Source organism: Meleagris gallopavo, chromosome 9 (genome assembly GCF_000146605.3).
Source record: "Meleagris gallopavo isolate NT-WF06-2002-E0010 breed Aviagen turkey brand Nicholas breeding stock chromosome 9, Turkey_5.1, whole genome shotgun sequence".
Classification (NCBI taxonomy): Eukaryota; Metazoa; Chordata; class Aves; order Galliformes; family Phasianidae; genus Meleagris; species Meleagris gallopavo.
Genome location: NC_015019.2, coordinates 15,424,507 through 15,437,583, shown reverse-complemented (window position 1 = coordinate 15,437,583; position 13,077 = coordinate 15,424,507). Strand labels below are relative to the sequence as shown.

The 13,077-nt window shown below is 39.6% G+C and overlaps 1 protein-coding gene across 1 annotated transcript in view; it reads left to right on the top strand.

Moving 5' to 3' along the window:
- STAG2 (stromal antigen 2) overlaps positions 1 to 13,077 on the top strand; it is a 35,659-nt gene that overhangs the window by 7,130 nt on the left and 15,452 nt on the right. The window contains 12 exon segments of the mRNA XM_010715396.1: positions 2,973 to 3,124; positions 5,006 to 5,079; positions 5,192 to 5,315; positions 6,408 to 6,506; positions 6,611 to 6,690; positions 7,075 to 7,182; positions 7,675 to 7,786; positions 8,663 to 8,780; positions 9,357 to 9,460; positions 9,943 to 10,035; positions 10,241 to 10,330; positions 11,105 to 11,308. Of these exon segments, the coding sequence (XP_010713698.1) occupies positions 2,973 to 3,124; positions 5,006 to 5,079; positions 5,192 to 5,315; positions 6,408 to 6,506; positions 6,611 to 6,690; positions 7,075 to 7,182; positions 7,675 to 7,786; positions 8,663 to 8,780; positions 9,357 to 9,460; positions 9,943 to 10,035; positions 10,241 to 10,330; positions 11,105 to 11,308 (1,358 nt within the window).

The window sequence follows — 13,077 nt, the reverse complement described above, 5'->3', positions numbered from 1 at the left end:
GCTGGTCAGATGCTCTATTTCACTGTGCATTAGAACACTGCACGTTAGGCAGCTGCTTTGAGATTCCCAATAGCCAAGGCCTTTATTTTAGAAGGAGGAACAAAACCTTTTATTGCAAGAGAATAAGCTGATTCTGCTGCACCATTGATTTAACTGTTGTACCATATGGCAAATAGGAATTTTGATTCTTCAGAAACAAGGTTTTACTACTTTCTAAAACTTGAGTTGTGCATGAATAAAGGTTGCTGAAGTTACTCCGTTGCATGTCAATTTCTGTCTCACAGTGATTTTTGCATTTGTTCACGTCAGTGGTCAATTCTACTGATTCTGTGTAGTGGTTTCTGCAGTTCACATGCAATGTGTCACAGCCTGTACTCTTGATGATCGGGTTTTAAATGGGATAGAGACAGCCAACAAAGTCTTTTTACATATTTCATAGAATCATAGAACTGCTCAGGTTAGAAATAAGCCTTAAAGATCAATTTTAACCGAACCATATTATGCTAATAACAACCCACAGCTAAACCACAGAGTCATAGAATTGCTCAGGTTGGGAAAGACCATCGAGGTCATCGAGTCCAATCACAACTTGACCATACTACCCTAACAACCCACTGCTAAATCATATCCCTGAGCACCACATCCAAACAGTTGTTTGTTAAACACATTCAGGAATGGTGACTCAGCTGCCTTCTGGGCAGCCCATTCCAGTGCTTAACAACCTTTTTTTCCTGATATCCAACCTAAACCTCTCCTGGCACAACTTGAGGCCATTTCCCCTCGTCCTGTCACCAGTGAGAAGAGACCAAACCCACTCTCTGTGCAGTCACCTTTCAGATATTGGAAGAGAGCAATAAGGTTTCCCCTCAGTCTCATCTTCTCCAGACCAAACAGCCCCAGTTCCTTCAGTCTCTCCTCATAGGCAACATTCTCCAAGCCCTTCACCAGCCTTGTTGCCCTTCTTTGGACCTGCTCCAGCACCTCCATGTCCTTTCTGTACTGAGGTGCCCAAAACTGAGCAGAGCACTCGAGGTGAGGCCTCACCAGTGCTGAGTACAGGGCAGGATGACTTCCCTGGTCCTGCTCACCACAGCATTCCTGATACAAGCCAGGATGCCATTGGCTTCTTGGCCACCTGGGCACACTGCTGGCTCAAGTTCAGCCAACTGCCCATCAGCACACCAAGGTCCCTTTCCATCAGGCAGCTTTCCAGCCTCTCCTCCCCAAGCCTGCAGGGTTGCCTGGGGTTGTTGTGACCAAAATGCAGGGCCCGACACTTGGCCCTATTGAAACTCATACAGTTTGTCTCAGCCCATCAATCTAGTCTATCCAGGTCCTTCTGTAGTTTTACTGTCCTCTGGCAGATCTCCCAGCTTAGTGTCATCCATGAACTTACTGAGGATGCACTCAACCCCCTTGTCAAGATCATTAATAAAGATGTTAATTAGAGTCGGCCCCAGTACCGAGTCCTGAGGGGCACTGCTCGTGACCGGCTGCCAGCTGGATTTAACTCCACTGACCACAACTCTTTGGGCCCGGCCATCCAGCCAGTGTTTCACCCAGCAGAGCATATGCCCATCCAGACCAGGGGCAGCCAGCTTCTCCAAGAGGGTGTTGTGAGGGACAGTGTCAAAGGCTTTACTGAAGTCTGGGTAGACCACACAACAGTCTTACCTTCATCCACTAAGCAGGTTACCTTGTCATAGAATGAAGTCAGATTTGTCAAACAGGATCAACCATTCATGAACCCTTGCTGACTGGGCCTGATCCCCTGGTTGACCTTTAATTGGTCCATGATGGCTCCTGAGATTATCCATTCCATAACCTTCCCCAACACCGAGGTGAGACTGGTAGGTCTGTAGCTACCAGGATGATCTTTTTAGCCCTTTTTGAGGACGGGCATCCCATTTGCCAGCCTCCAGTCCACCAGGACATCCCCAGTTAGCCAGAACTGTTGAAGGACGATGGAGATTGCCTTGGCAGCCACATCCGCCAACTCCCTCAGCACTCCAGGGTGCAGCCCATCTGGCCCCATGGACTTGTGCTATTTGCAGTCATTCTGGCTTCTAGGATTAGCTCAGACTACTCCTTTTCATCTTGATGTCCTTGTTGCAGTGTATGAGGATGTTTAGGAATGTGGGCATGTCTTTGTATCAGTATGTTAGCTTTCTGTGAGTGAGACATGCTCCAGTAACATTCTGTCTGTGCTCTGCCTGTGTAAGCCCATTTCAGCCTTAGAGTTAAAAAGGTGATAGGAAAAATGAATTTACTGATGGCTACTCCTTAAATGTGGAAGTGGCCAAGACGGTCTGAATTATTTTTGAAAGGAATGATTCAGATAAAAACACACTAAAAAAACCACCAAAACCAAACTTTTTACAGTGGTCAACTCTCTTCCCTCTAATTGCCTAACATCATTTTGGTACTTATGCACATACGTGAAGAGATAAACAAAGTTGTCTTGTTGAAATTAAACCATGAGAAAAGAGTGGTGCAGTATGGTCTGATTAGCTGTCTAAAACATTTCCTTTTGAAAGAAAAGAGCAGTGTATTTGAGACTGAATGATGGGGTAACACGAGTCTATTAATTGATTCTAATAGTGGAATCCTTTTAATGTTTCTTGGACAACGTTTGTAAATCCTGCATTTTGCCCGTGTTTTGGGGATGCATGTCTTGTATATCAATTCCATAATAATGCCATTGGTGTTAAAAAATTGATGCAAAGAAAGGAACAAAATATTATTTTATCTGTTGTGTTGGTAAGTAATGGTGCTTGAGAAGTTAAAGTAAAGGATTGGTGCTGTGTAAACCAGTGCTCGGGTCCTGAAGTTTGCTTGTCAAGAAACAAACTTACAGTGAATACTTTTGTAAATGCAGAAACTGTTGACAGGAGGAGGTTTCAGGGTGTCCATCTGACATCCGTCATAGGTCAGGTGCCTTATAAACAGTCCTTCCTTCTGCTCTCTTGTAGCTATGAAGCTGATGACTGCTTTAGTGAATGTGGCGTTAAATCTTAGTATTAACATGGACAACACACAACGGCAGTATGAAGCAGAACGAAATAAAATCATTGGGAAGCGTGCTAATGACAGGCTGGAACTCTTACTACAGAAAAGAAAGGAGGTGAGTGCAATTTTCTCTTGCTGGAGTGCTTTGTGACTGCTGGAGGATGAATGCTGCTAAGTAATTATTTCTGCCCTGGGACTTGTGTTTGGTTTGTTTGTTTCTGTAAAGGTAGTTATTATCCTCTCTGTTTCATTCTTTAATTTGTTCATGCTTAATATTCGAAAAACTTAATTACTTTGAAAGATGCTTCTTCCATTCTGTTTTTCTAGAACGAGGTACAATTCAATTCAGATAGTGCCAACTTAGGAGAGTTAGCAAGAGAGAATGCAATTGGTAGTAAACGAGATTTGTTACGTTCCTCAATGAGTTTCCTGAAACATGTTACAGATCACCATGCGTGGGCTGTTTTTTGGCTCCTAGAGAAAAACCTGACCATCTTAATGTGAAATACTGCTCTTATGATGTCCATATCAGTCTTGGTAGAAATAATTGCACTATAGGGCTTCTGTTCTTTCTTCTACACCAAACAAGTTGAAATGCAGCCTACTTCTGTTTTCTTTCTTTCTGTACATAAGAGATCTGCTGATTCATTGCTGACAGTGCTGCCCTGCTGAAAGCTCTAGCTCTTTCAGGTTTTAGTTTTTAATTTCTGGGAATGAGCTTTTTTTTTCTTTTTAGAGTTAACTTCCTGATGACGAAAGGGAAAGCATCTCTCCTTTGCTCTTCAGCTTGTTGTGCTGTTACTTGTGTTTTTACTGCCTTGAAACAGTTTAGGTAAACCAACAGCTTTGTTTGCTGTCACCTCTCCCAAATGCCTGTCTGTTTGACTTCTTAAATACCCAAGAAGCACCATTAAGTGCAGTGTGCTAGATCTGTGTGCCAAACCAGTGCACTTACATGTAATACATGATACACAGATGATGGCAAGTGATATGAAATTAGGGAATATCAGTTTTTCTTGCATATATTGGCTGTTAGGATTCCTTTCCACGTTTTCTAGCTTTAGTTGGGATTTTTGTTTTTCTTGCACGAAAATGAAAATAAGCTTCCAAGCAGCATTGATGTTCAATTTTTGTTTCTTGCTCCATTCATAACTCGGGCCATATCTGATGAATGCATCGTGTTCTTGGATTCTTTTTATGTGTCTTTCGTTTTCTTCCAACTTAGAAGATGGATGTTATTAGGTTTAGGCTCACAGCATGTCAGATATTTTGGGTAGTCAGTCTTTTTCTTCTGCTGCTGCTTGCTGAGTTCTTTATTCTTCCTTCTTTGCTTCCAATTTAAAAATCTTGTAATGGTGTGGAAAATACTGGTTCTTGTTGTTACGTGTAAAATTCTGTAGGAGAGATCCTTTATATTCTGTAACACCCATCCGCTCCAGTATTCTCTCTGGGTAGTTCCACATCACTCTTCATTTAGTTCTCTTTGGTGGTGGTGTTTGTTGCCTTTTTATATGTTTGTTTTAATCTGCCCTACTGGAGCGTCTGCTTCCCCAGTCTTCAACTTCTCTGATTAACATTGACTCATTCTGTCCCACCTTTGTAGTTCAAACTACAAAAATAAATTCTTGTCTTCCAACAATATTTAGTTATTTTTGCATCTTTTAGCTGGCTTTCTTATACTTCTGAAGCAAATACAACTTTTTTGTTTTAAAACACTGTACACATTACTTTTCCTGTTTTTGCTTGATTGCACTAAGACTGAATTTGTCTCTCACATTATTTTTCAGGTCTGTATTCTTATATTGCTTGTTTGTGCTTTTTTCCTGCTGCTCCATATTCTTGAAATTATTCTTCTGCAATACTTTATTCAGATTTGTATTTCAGGAAAGAACTTAATAGCCGTACTTGTAAATGGTAACTTAGTTTGGTTTGTCTAGATGCAGCACTACCCGTTGTTGTGGTGCTCTGTGTTCATATGCTCTGTTCTTTTTTTCAGCTTCAGGAAAATCAGGATGAAATAGAGAACATGATGAATGCAATATTTAAAGGTGTTTTTGTGCATAGATACCGGTAAGTTGTTTCTTAAATATTTTTTAGCTTCATGAATCCAGATTATAAGTTGGTGATAAGTTAATTCTAATTATTTGTCTTCTTGCTCCTTTTGCCTTTCTTGTGTCCACAGTGATGCAATTGCTGAAATAAGAGCTATCTGTATTGAAGAAATTGGAATATGGATGAAGATGTACAGTGACGCCTTTCTCAATGACAGCTACTTAAAATATGTAGGGTGGACTATGCATGATAAGGTGAGCTGCCCTAAGGATAAGGAACAAAATCATCAGCCATAAAGTCCACGTTTTGGTTGTTGATCCTGCCAAACCGGGTTCTGATCTCAGCTGTCCTAATCAGTCACTGCTAGCCACTCGCTAACACTGGTGTTTGAGATGTGTATAAAATATAAGTAAGGTTTGAGTGGTTTTAGAGGGTATGTACAGATCTATAAGGAAATGGCCTTTGCCCTTTATCAAGTTACTTTTTTTTTTTGCTGATGCAGACTTCTGTTTTGTAGTACTATTCAAATTGTATGCATTTCATATGGAATAATCTAGCCAAATAGCCAAGCCGTTTTCCCTGCTTGGCCAAACTGATGATCTATTTTAACATCTTCATATAATTTTAAAAAACATGGGAAAATAAGTCCTCTTTGGTGCTGGTGAGTGCCTCAAGCTGTTACTTGCAGGTTGGAGATTATTCTCCAGTTGGAGCTTCAAAAATCATAGCTTATGAATGATCCTTGATTCATTGTAGAGTCAGCAGATTGCTGCAGATACTGTATTGGAGATTCTCTTCAAGCTACTGAACTTGAAGTGAAGCAAATGTGGGATTCTCACCCATGTTGTTTATGAGTTTGGCATGGAAACAATGGTAATTCCTGGCAGCAGAGTGATAGGAAACTGTGTGAAGTCAGTTATCCTAGAGCTTTGCAAAGTGCATCTGTATCTGTACATTTTGGGAGGAATACCTGTCCCTCTATCTACTTACTAGCTCTGATCTCACAAGAGATGGTTGTTAATGCTATGGATGTTTCCTGTTGTAATTAAGTGAAAGGAAGCATATGGAATTTTACTTCTAAAATGTTTTAAGCATTTAAAATTTATCTTTAGAGAATGAAACAGGTATGTCTTGACTTAAAGATACCAACACAACGAGACATTGTTTTTTTCTTCACTTATTTTAAAAAAGGACATTGTTATGCCATTAACATGGTTATCAGTAGTGTATCTTGCCAACATTCAGTCTTTGAATGAATTTGGACAGCTAAAGAAACTTGTCTTGTATGATCTGAAGATCACATTGTATACGTGACTTTTAATCCAGTTCTTAAAATTTTATTCTAGCAAGGGGAAGTAAGACTGAAATGCCTAACTGCTCTGCAAGGGCTTTACTATAATAAAGAGCTTAATTCCAAATTGGAACTGTTCACCAGTCGATTCAAGGTTAGTGTGACTTCATATTTTTAAGAACATCCAAAAATTGTGGGTTTTTTTTAGCTGTATTTCCTTTCTTTCTTTTCTCAAAATATCTTCTTTTGTATTCTTAGGATAGAATTGTGTCTATGACTCTTGACAAAGAATATGATGTTGCAGTCCAAGCAATAAAATTACTCACTCTTGTTTTACAGTAAGTATGTCTCCTCACCTGACCTATAACAAATACTAAGTTAAGATTGCGTAAGGGCTAGAAATGCAGAACTGAGCCTTGTGAGTTAGAAGCTATTGTGGAAGACTTGAACTGAAGAAATACAGTGTCTCCTGCACAGTAGTTGAACTCTGAGCATAATGACCTACCAAATACTCTTACTGTTTTAGTAACTTTTGTGTAGAAAGACATGAAACTAAGTTACCCCTGTTTTTACTCTTAGAATGCTATGTTGATCTAGCATTGGCCTTCAAACCTTTGAAGGCGAAGGTTTAGATTCTTCTTTATTTCTATCTCCCATTGCTGGACTTCATACTTTTTTGAGACAGACTTCTTTTCTTTCTTTCCTCCCATCCTCACCCCTAGGAGTAGTGAAGAAGTTCTGACTGCAGAAGACTGTGAAAATGTCTACCATCTGGTTTATTCAGCTCATCGGCCAGTAGCAGTTGCCGCAGGGGAGTTTCTTTATAAAAAGTAAGAGGGGAAATCATATTTACTTACTTGTTCTTCTGGATTTTGTTATTTGTGTGCATTAATACTAGATTTATGATTAACTTTGATTAAGAAAAAATGAGTGATAAACACCGAGATTAAACATACAAGAAAGCAAGACTTTTCATCTAGTACTTTTCAGGTCTTCACGTAGTGTTTCTTGGCTACTTTCAGTAACAGGTTCAGTAAATATATTTTGCTAAAAGGGAACATGAGACCTCAAGCATCTGCAATTGTCACTGATGTTTGTAAGGTACTTTTTTTATAATTACCTGTTCCGCTGGAAGCTGTCAGTGAAATACCAGCTCAGCAAATACAAAGTTGTTCAAATGGCATTTATACCAAATCACTTGCTTTCAAAATAAAACATAGAGCTTCACAGTAAGAGAAGATATGCCTATTTGTAAAAACAATATCTAGATGTGACTTGACCATGGCAAAGGGAATTTATCTCGAAATAATATTTTTTTTCAGGCTTTTCAGCCGCAGAGATCCTGAAGATGATGGAATACTTAAAAGGAGGGGAAGACAAAGTCCAAATGCTAATCTTGTGAAGACATTAGTGTTTTTCTTTTTGGAAAGTGAAGTAAGTTGAATTGTGTGGGTGTCTGTTTTTATTTTGTTTGGTTTGGTTGTTTTTTTTATTTTGCTTTTTTAATCCCTCCATCTGCCCCTGTTGGTTATTAGCTGTTAATCTGTCCTAATTTTCCTCTATTGCTTGGGCATTCTGGAGGACATAAGACTCTTTGGGTTATGCTTACTTGGAGGATTTGTTAAGTGTTTAGTTATGAGATAGGCTGTGAGCTCTCCTTTGACAAAATACTTTTCCCCACCATTCTCCATTATAACATTCAGCTGAAAAGAGATTGTGATTTAGGAGTTTTTATGAGGAGGAAAAAAACTTTCAGGAACATGAAATGATCACTGAGCACCTGATTCTAAAAAGGTGCTGAGGACTTCCTTTCGATGAAATAATTTAGGATGTTTGCTATTTCTCAGGATCACTCTTGTAGGGTCAGGTCCTGCAGTTCTGAAAACTGGCCACATAACCAGTGCTGCTTACCTTGTTTCAGAAACTACAGACTAATGGTTTTGCAGTATACTGATGAGGATAGAACTCAGAAAAGGTCAAGCAGGAAAAGAAAAGTCAGCCAGACAAGTGAGCAAAATCCATCAGCTGACTAAACAACAACAAACAAACACAAAAAGTCCTACCAGATTCTTACAGATTCTGCAGCACTTGATTCTTTGTATTAACTGATCTGGATTCATCTCTTAAATTAATTCGGGAAAACAGGCTTCTGTTAAACCAGAGAAGTCACAAAGTTTTCTGGTTTTGTTTGGTTTTGGTTTGGTTTTGGCAGAGTCAAAAGCCAGCAAGGCAAAAAACCTTCTATTATAGCAACTTGTGTAATGAACTTTATTGCTGATAAGGAAAAGTATTTTTTTGTTCTCATTTTAGTTGCATGAACATGCTGCTTATCTAGTGGACAGCATGTGGGACTGTGCAACGGATCTCTTGAAAGACTGGGAATGTATGAATAGTCTTCTGCTGGAGGAACCTCTCAACGGAGAAGAGCGTAAGAGATTTTAGTAGAACTTTCTGTATATTGCTATGTGGTTTCTGATAGCTGTGATTTATAAGGAAATAAGTTGTTAACATCTGGGTCACCATACATTCTCCGTTCTTGAATGACTGTAATAAATCACTAATTATGAAATTTGAGGAGGAGTAGAAAAACGAGGGAATAGATGTGCGTTGTCCAGTTGCCCTGTTGTTCCACAGGTTCAGGCTGTACTCGTAGCATTTGAGTAAGCAAGTTGCATGTGAAACTAGTTCTTTTATTGAATATTAAAGCCACCATATGGGAAAACACTGCCATTTCTTTAATGACACTAAAAACAACCATAAAAATAAAGCCCACCTGAAACAGTTCTATAATTTGTATGTACTATTAAATGGACCTCTGAATAACAAAGAGCAATTAAAATGGTTATAAAACTTGATATTCAGTTGATATCTTTCAATTTCAAATATTTTCCTGTGCTTGGTTCTGTAATGTAGTTATGTTCTCTATTCCCCTGCCCCCGGCTGGAATTGAGCTATTGACCTAAATGCCTTATTTATTTTTAATATCTATTTCTTGAAATTTCAGCTTTAACAGATAGACAGGAGAGTGCACTGATTGAAATAATGCTGTGTACAATTCGACAAGCAGCTGAATGTCATCCTCCTGTGGGAAGAGGAACGGGGAAAAGGGTAGGAGCCAAAATCCTACTTATCTAGAAATGTGCAAGTGGCTGTGTGAGGAGGACTGTGTGGGAAGAAGGAAAAGGTTTTAGGCTGTTGCTACTGAGGGGACTGAATTCAGAAATTGAGTTTGTCACTGCAGCCTCCAGTGTCTGACAGCCACGGTTCTTTCATTTTTTTCATGACTGTAGCACGTGTTTAATGTTGTTTGGACTACTGTATTTGTTTTCATTGTTAAAGATACAGGATTGATTTTAAAGGAAGTGTTGGTTGGAAAGAGACCAAATTCAGTATTTGGAAAAACTACAAAGCTAGTGCATAATAAGAGAGAGGGAATATGTTTCACAGCTTCTTTGAAGGGAACACAGTACAACCAATTGGCTTTTCTCTGATCATATGAGGTTAATGTATCTGATTGTCATTTCATTAATGGCAATGAAAATTTGCTCCAGAGCTGCTGTTGTCATTTTCTAACAATACAAATATTTCAGGTGCTGACAGCAAAGGAGAAGAAAACCCAGTTGGATGACAGAACGAAAATTACAGAACTTTTTGCAGTGGCTCTTCCACAGTTGTTAGCAAAGGTAAGTTTAATTCCATCTGTAGCTGATGGGCTGTTATTATAATGATAAACAGGAGCAGCTTGTGTAATTAACTGTATGGCTTACACAACTCTTCATTTTTTCTTACTAGTTTTTACTAATATTCTATTGGTCTGTGGTTAATTGTGTGGTATTATGTCCCAAATTTTTTTCATTAAAACTTCCTTTTTCCTCATCAATCTTACAGTATTCTGTAGATGCTGAAAAAGTCACCAACTTGCTGCAGTTGCCACAGTACTTTGATTTGGAAATTTATACAACAGGGCGACTAGAAAAGGTAAGGTAATGTTTAAGATCACTTCACACAAAAGGGGTGAAAAAGCCACAATCAAAAGAGAGAATTCTAGCTTTCTCTCTTGAAATTCAGTCACTACTGTAGGTGCAGCTTTTTTTATTAAGTGTGACTCGCTTTATTGAAACCCTCATTGAGGATAAGACCTGAACTTAAGCTGCTCTTGTCTCTGTTTTCTCCTTCTCAGATGCACTGTGTTGCTGCATTGTTGAGAAGCAAGTAGCTGGAAGTCACTGGGGTCAAAAAAGGAATAAAATATTTAGTTGACAGCGTAGCCTAAAGGTGATAGAGCAACAATAAGCAGCTCGGGGTGAGGAGAGGTATATGAGAACAAGTGAAGTTGGTTTCAGTGCTTAGTGCCTGGGTGTTATGCAACTAAATCTTAATTTATACAGCTTCTAAGACCATGTATAAATTTTGGTGTGGGTGGGAGATAAGTGCTTCTGTGTTGTTTAGTTGTCATTGCAAATTGAAGTGTTAGATAAACGCATACTGACAACAGCAAATTTTTAATTATTTCCTGAAAAGACATGAAATCTTTAGGCTTTGAAAGGCTTCTACTTCATTTCAACTTGTGAATTTACCTCAGAGTTTCTTCAGGTTTCTGGTGTACGGTTTTAATATGTACCGTAGTTCTGACAGGAGGGAAATCAATAGAAACAAAATGAACTTACTTGTAAGTTTTCCATATGCATTATGTGTTGTCACAATGCCCATGTGTTTGAGTATTTAGGTTTCTTTTCCTTGTTGTTCTTGTAGCATTTGGATGCCTTACTGCGACAGATCCGGGACATTGTGGAGAAGCACACAGACATCGACGTTTTGGAAGCCTGTTCAAAAACGTACCATGCTCTCTGTAATGAAGAGTTCACAATCTTTAACAGGGTTGATATTGCAAGAAGTCAGTTAATAGATGAGCTGGCAGACAAGTTTAATCGACTTCTTGAAGACTTCCTACAAGAGGTATTTTGATGTAGAACATCAATTTACAAACAGGAGGGGAATCAACTCTTTGAAAGGGTTGATAACTGCAGGACAAGGGGAAATGATTTTAAGTTGAGGGAGAGGAGACTTAGGTTGGATGTCAGGGGCAAATAGTTTATAGAGAGAGTGGTGAGGTGCTGGAACAGCTGCCCAGAGAGGCTGTGGATGCCCCGTTCCTGGAGGTGTTCAGTGCCAGATTGGATGGGGCCCTGGGCAGCCTGGGCTGGTATTAAATGTGAAGGTTGGTGGCCCTGCATGTGGCAGGGGGGTTGGAGATTCATGATCCTTGAGGTTCGTTCCAACTCTGGCCACTCTGTGATTCTGTACTTTTCCTGCTCTTGTAAATACATCCAGTGTTTTGGTTTGCCTTCCTATGCAAGTCAGTGAGTTGAGGATATGAACTGCTGTTCCTTTATATCAAGACGGTGATTCTTGAATCTGCTTTTGGACAAATATCTTTTGGGAATTGGAGATATATTTCAGATAAAGTGTGACATTGTGTGACATTTTCACTCACTTTGAAGCTCGTGGTTTTGAGATATGTAGCTTTGTTGTTGTACTGGGATTCTCTTCAGACTGGTACTGTTGCCACCAGTCTTGCCTCTGATCGCACACTGCTGTTGATAAAAGCTCAAAATCTCTGGAAAACACTTCCCCTGCCATCCTTGAATTACAAGCAGATGCATTTATTAGCTTGAGTGTATTATTTTGTTCCTACGCTGTGCTAATTAGAAGAGATAATTTTCTTACATGTTATTTAGTGTGACCCTGTGGGTCTCTGACATTCAACTAAAACTTGTTTCTCCTCCTCTTTATCTGTGATAAGGAGCATGGGAAGCTTCTTTGCTAACTTTTGGCCACACCTCTCAGATGCAGACATACTTTTGCTGAGCTTTGCTCCTGTCCCTCCTGCTCATTGGCCAGCACTGGGACTCCACCCCACCATCACAGGGTGCATGTGGCCTCGGGAGGGAATGCAGTTATGTCCCATTTGTGAGGAGTAGACAGAACAGGGGGTAAAGCAAGGAAATGAAATGTCAAACAGGAAAATGACAAGTATCTGGTAGGACTGGTGAAACCCACAAGGCTTTGATAATGTGTGGCTGCAGAACAGTAACATGCAGGGGACTTGTGTGGTCCCTAGCATGCTGACGAAGGCTTTCCATGACTTCAGGTAGTTATCCTATGTACTTCAATAGATGCCTTCATGAACTTTTTCTTTTGGCTGCTTTTTTCTCTTCAAGTGCAAGCTTGTCGGAACTTCTGGGGAGATTAAAACAAAACACTTCCCATATCCCTCCCTCTTAAAGACTTTCTAAGACTTTGTGATTAAAGTAAGATTGAGGTGCTGACCCGTGGCCCAACTAGTCCAGTATCTATTGTCTGACAGTGGCCTCTGCTGGATTCTTCGGAGAAGATGGAAGCACCTACATTATGCATTGTGTTCAAGTAGCCTAAGTTTCTTTTCTCCTTCTCTGTTGTACCCCTCCAAGCCCTCCCCCCCACCCCAGCATATTTTTCCTTATGCTGCTGACTGATTTCTAAACGTGAAGGCTGAGTGCTCTTCCTGCAGCTTGGGGCATGCCATGCATTACCTTCTCTCTCAAACTCTTCAAATCTTCTGAAAACAAATACACGGAATTGTTAAATAATTTAGATGCAGTTCTTTTTACTGCCTTCCCCCCATCCCTCTTTTATTATTATTTTTTATATTTTTTAATTTTTCTCTTTGAAGTTCCCTGGTTTGC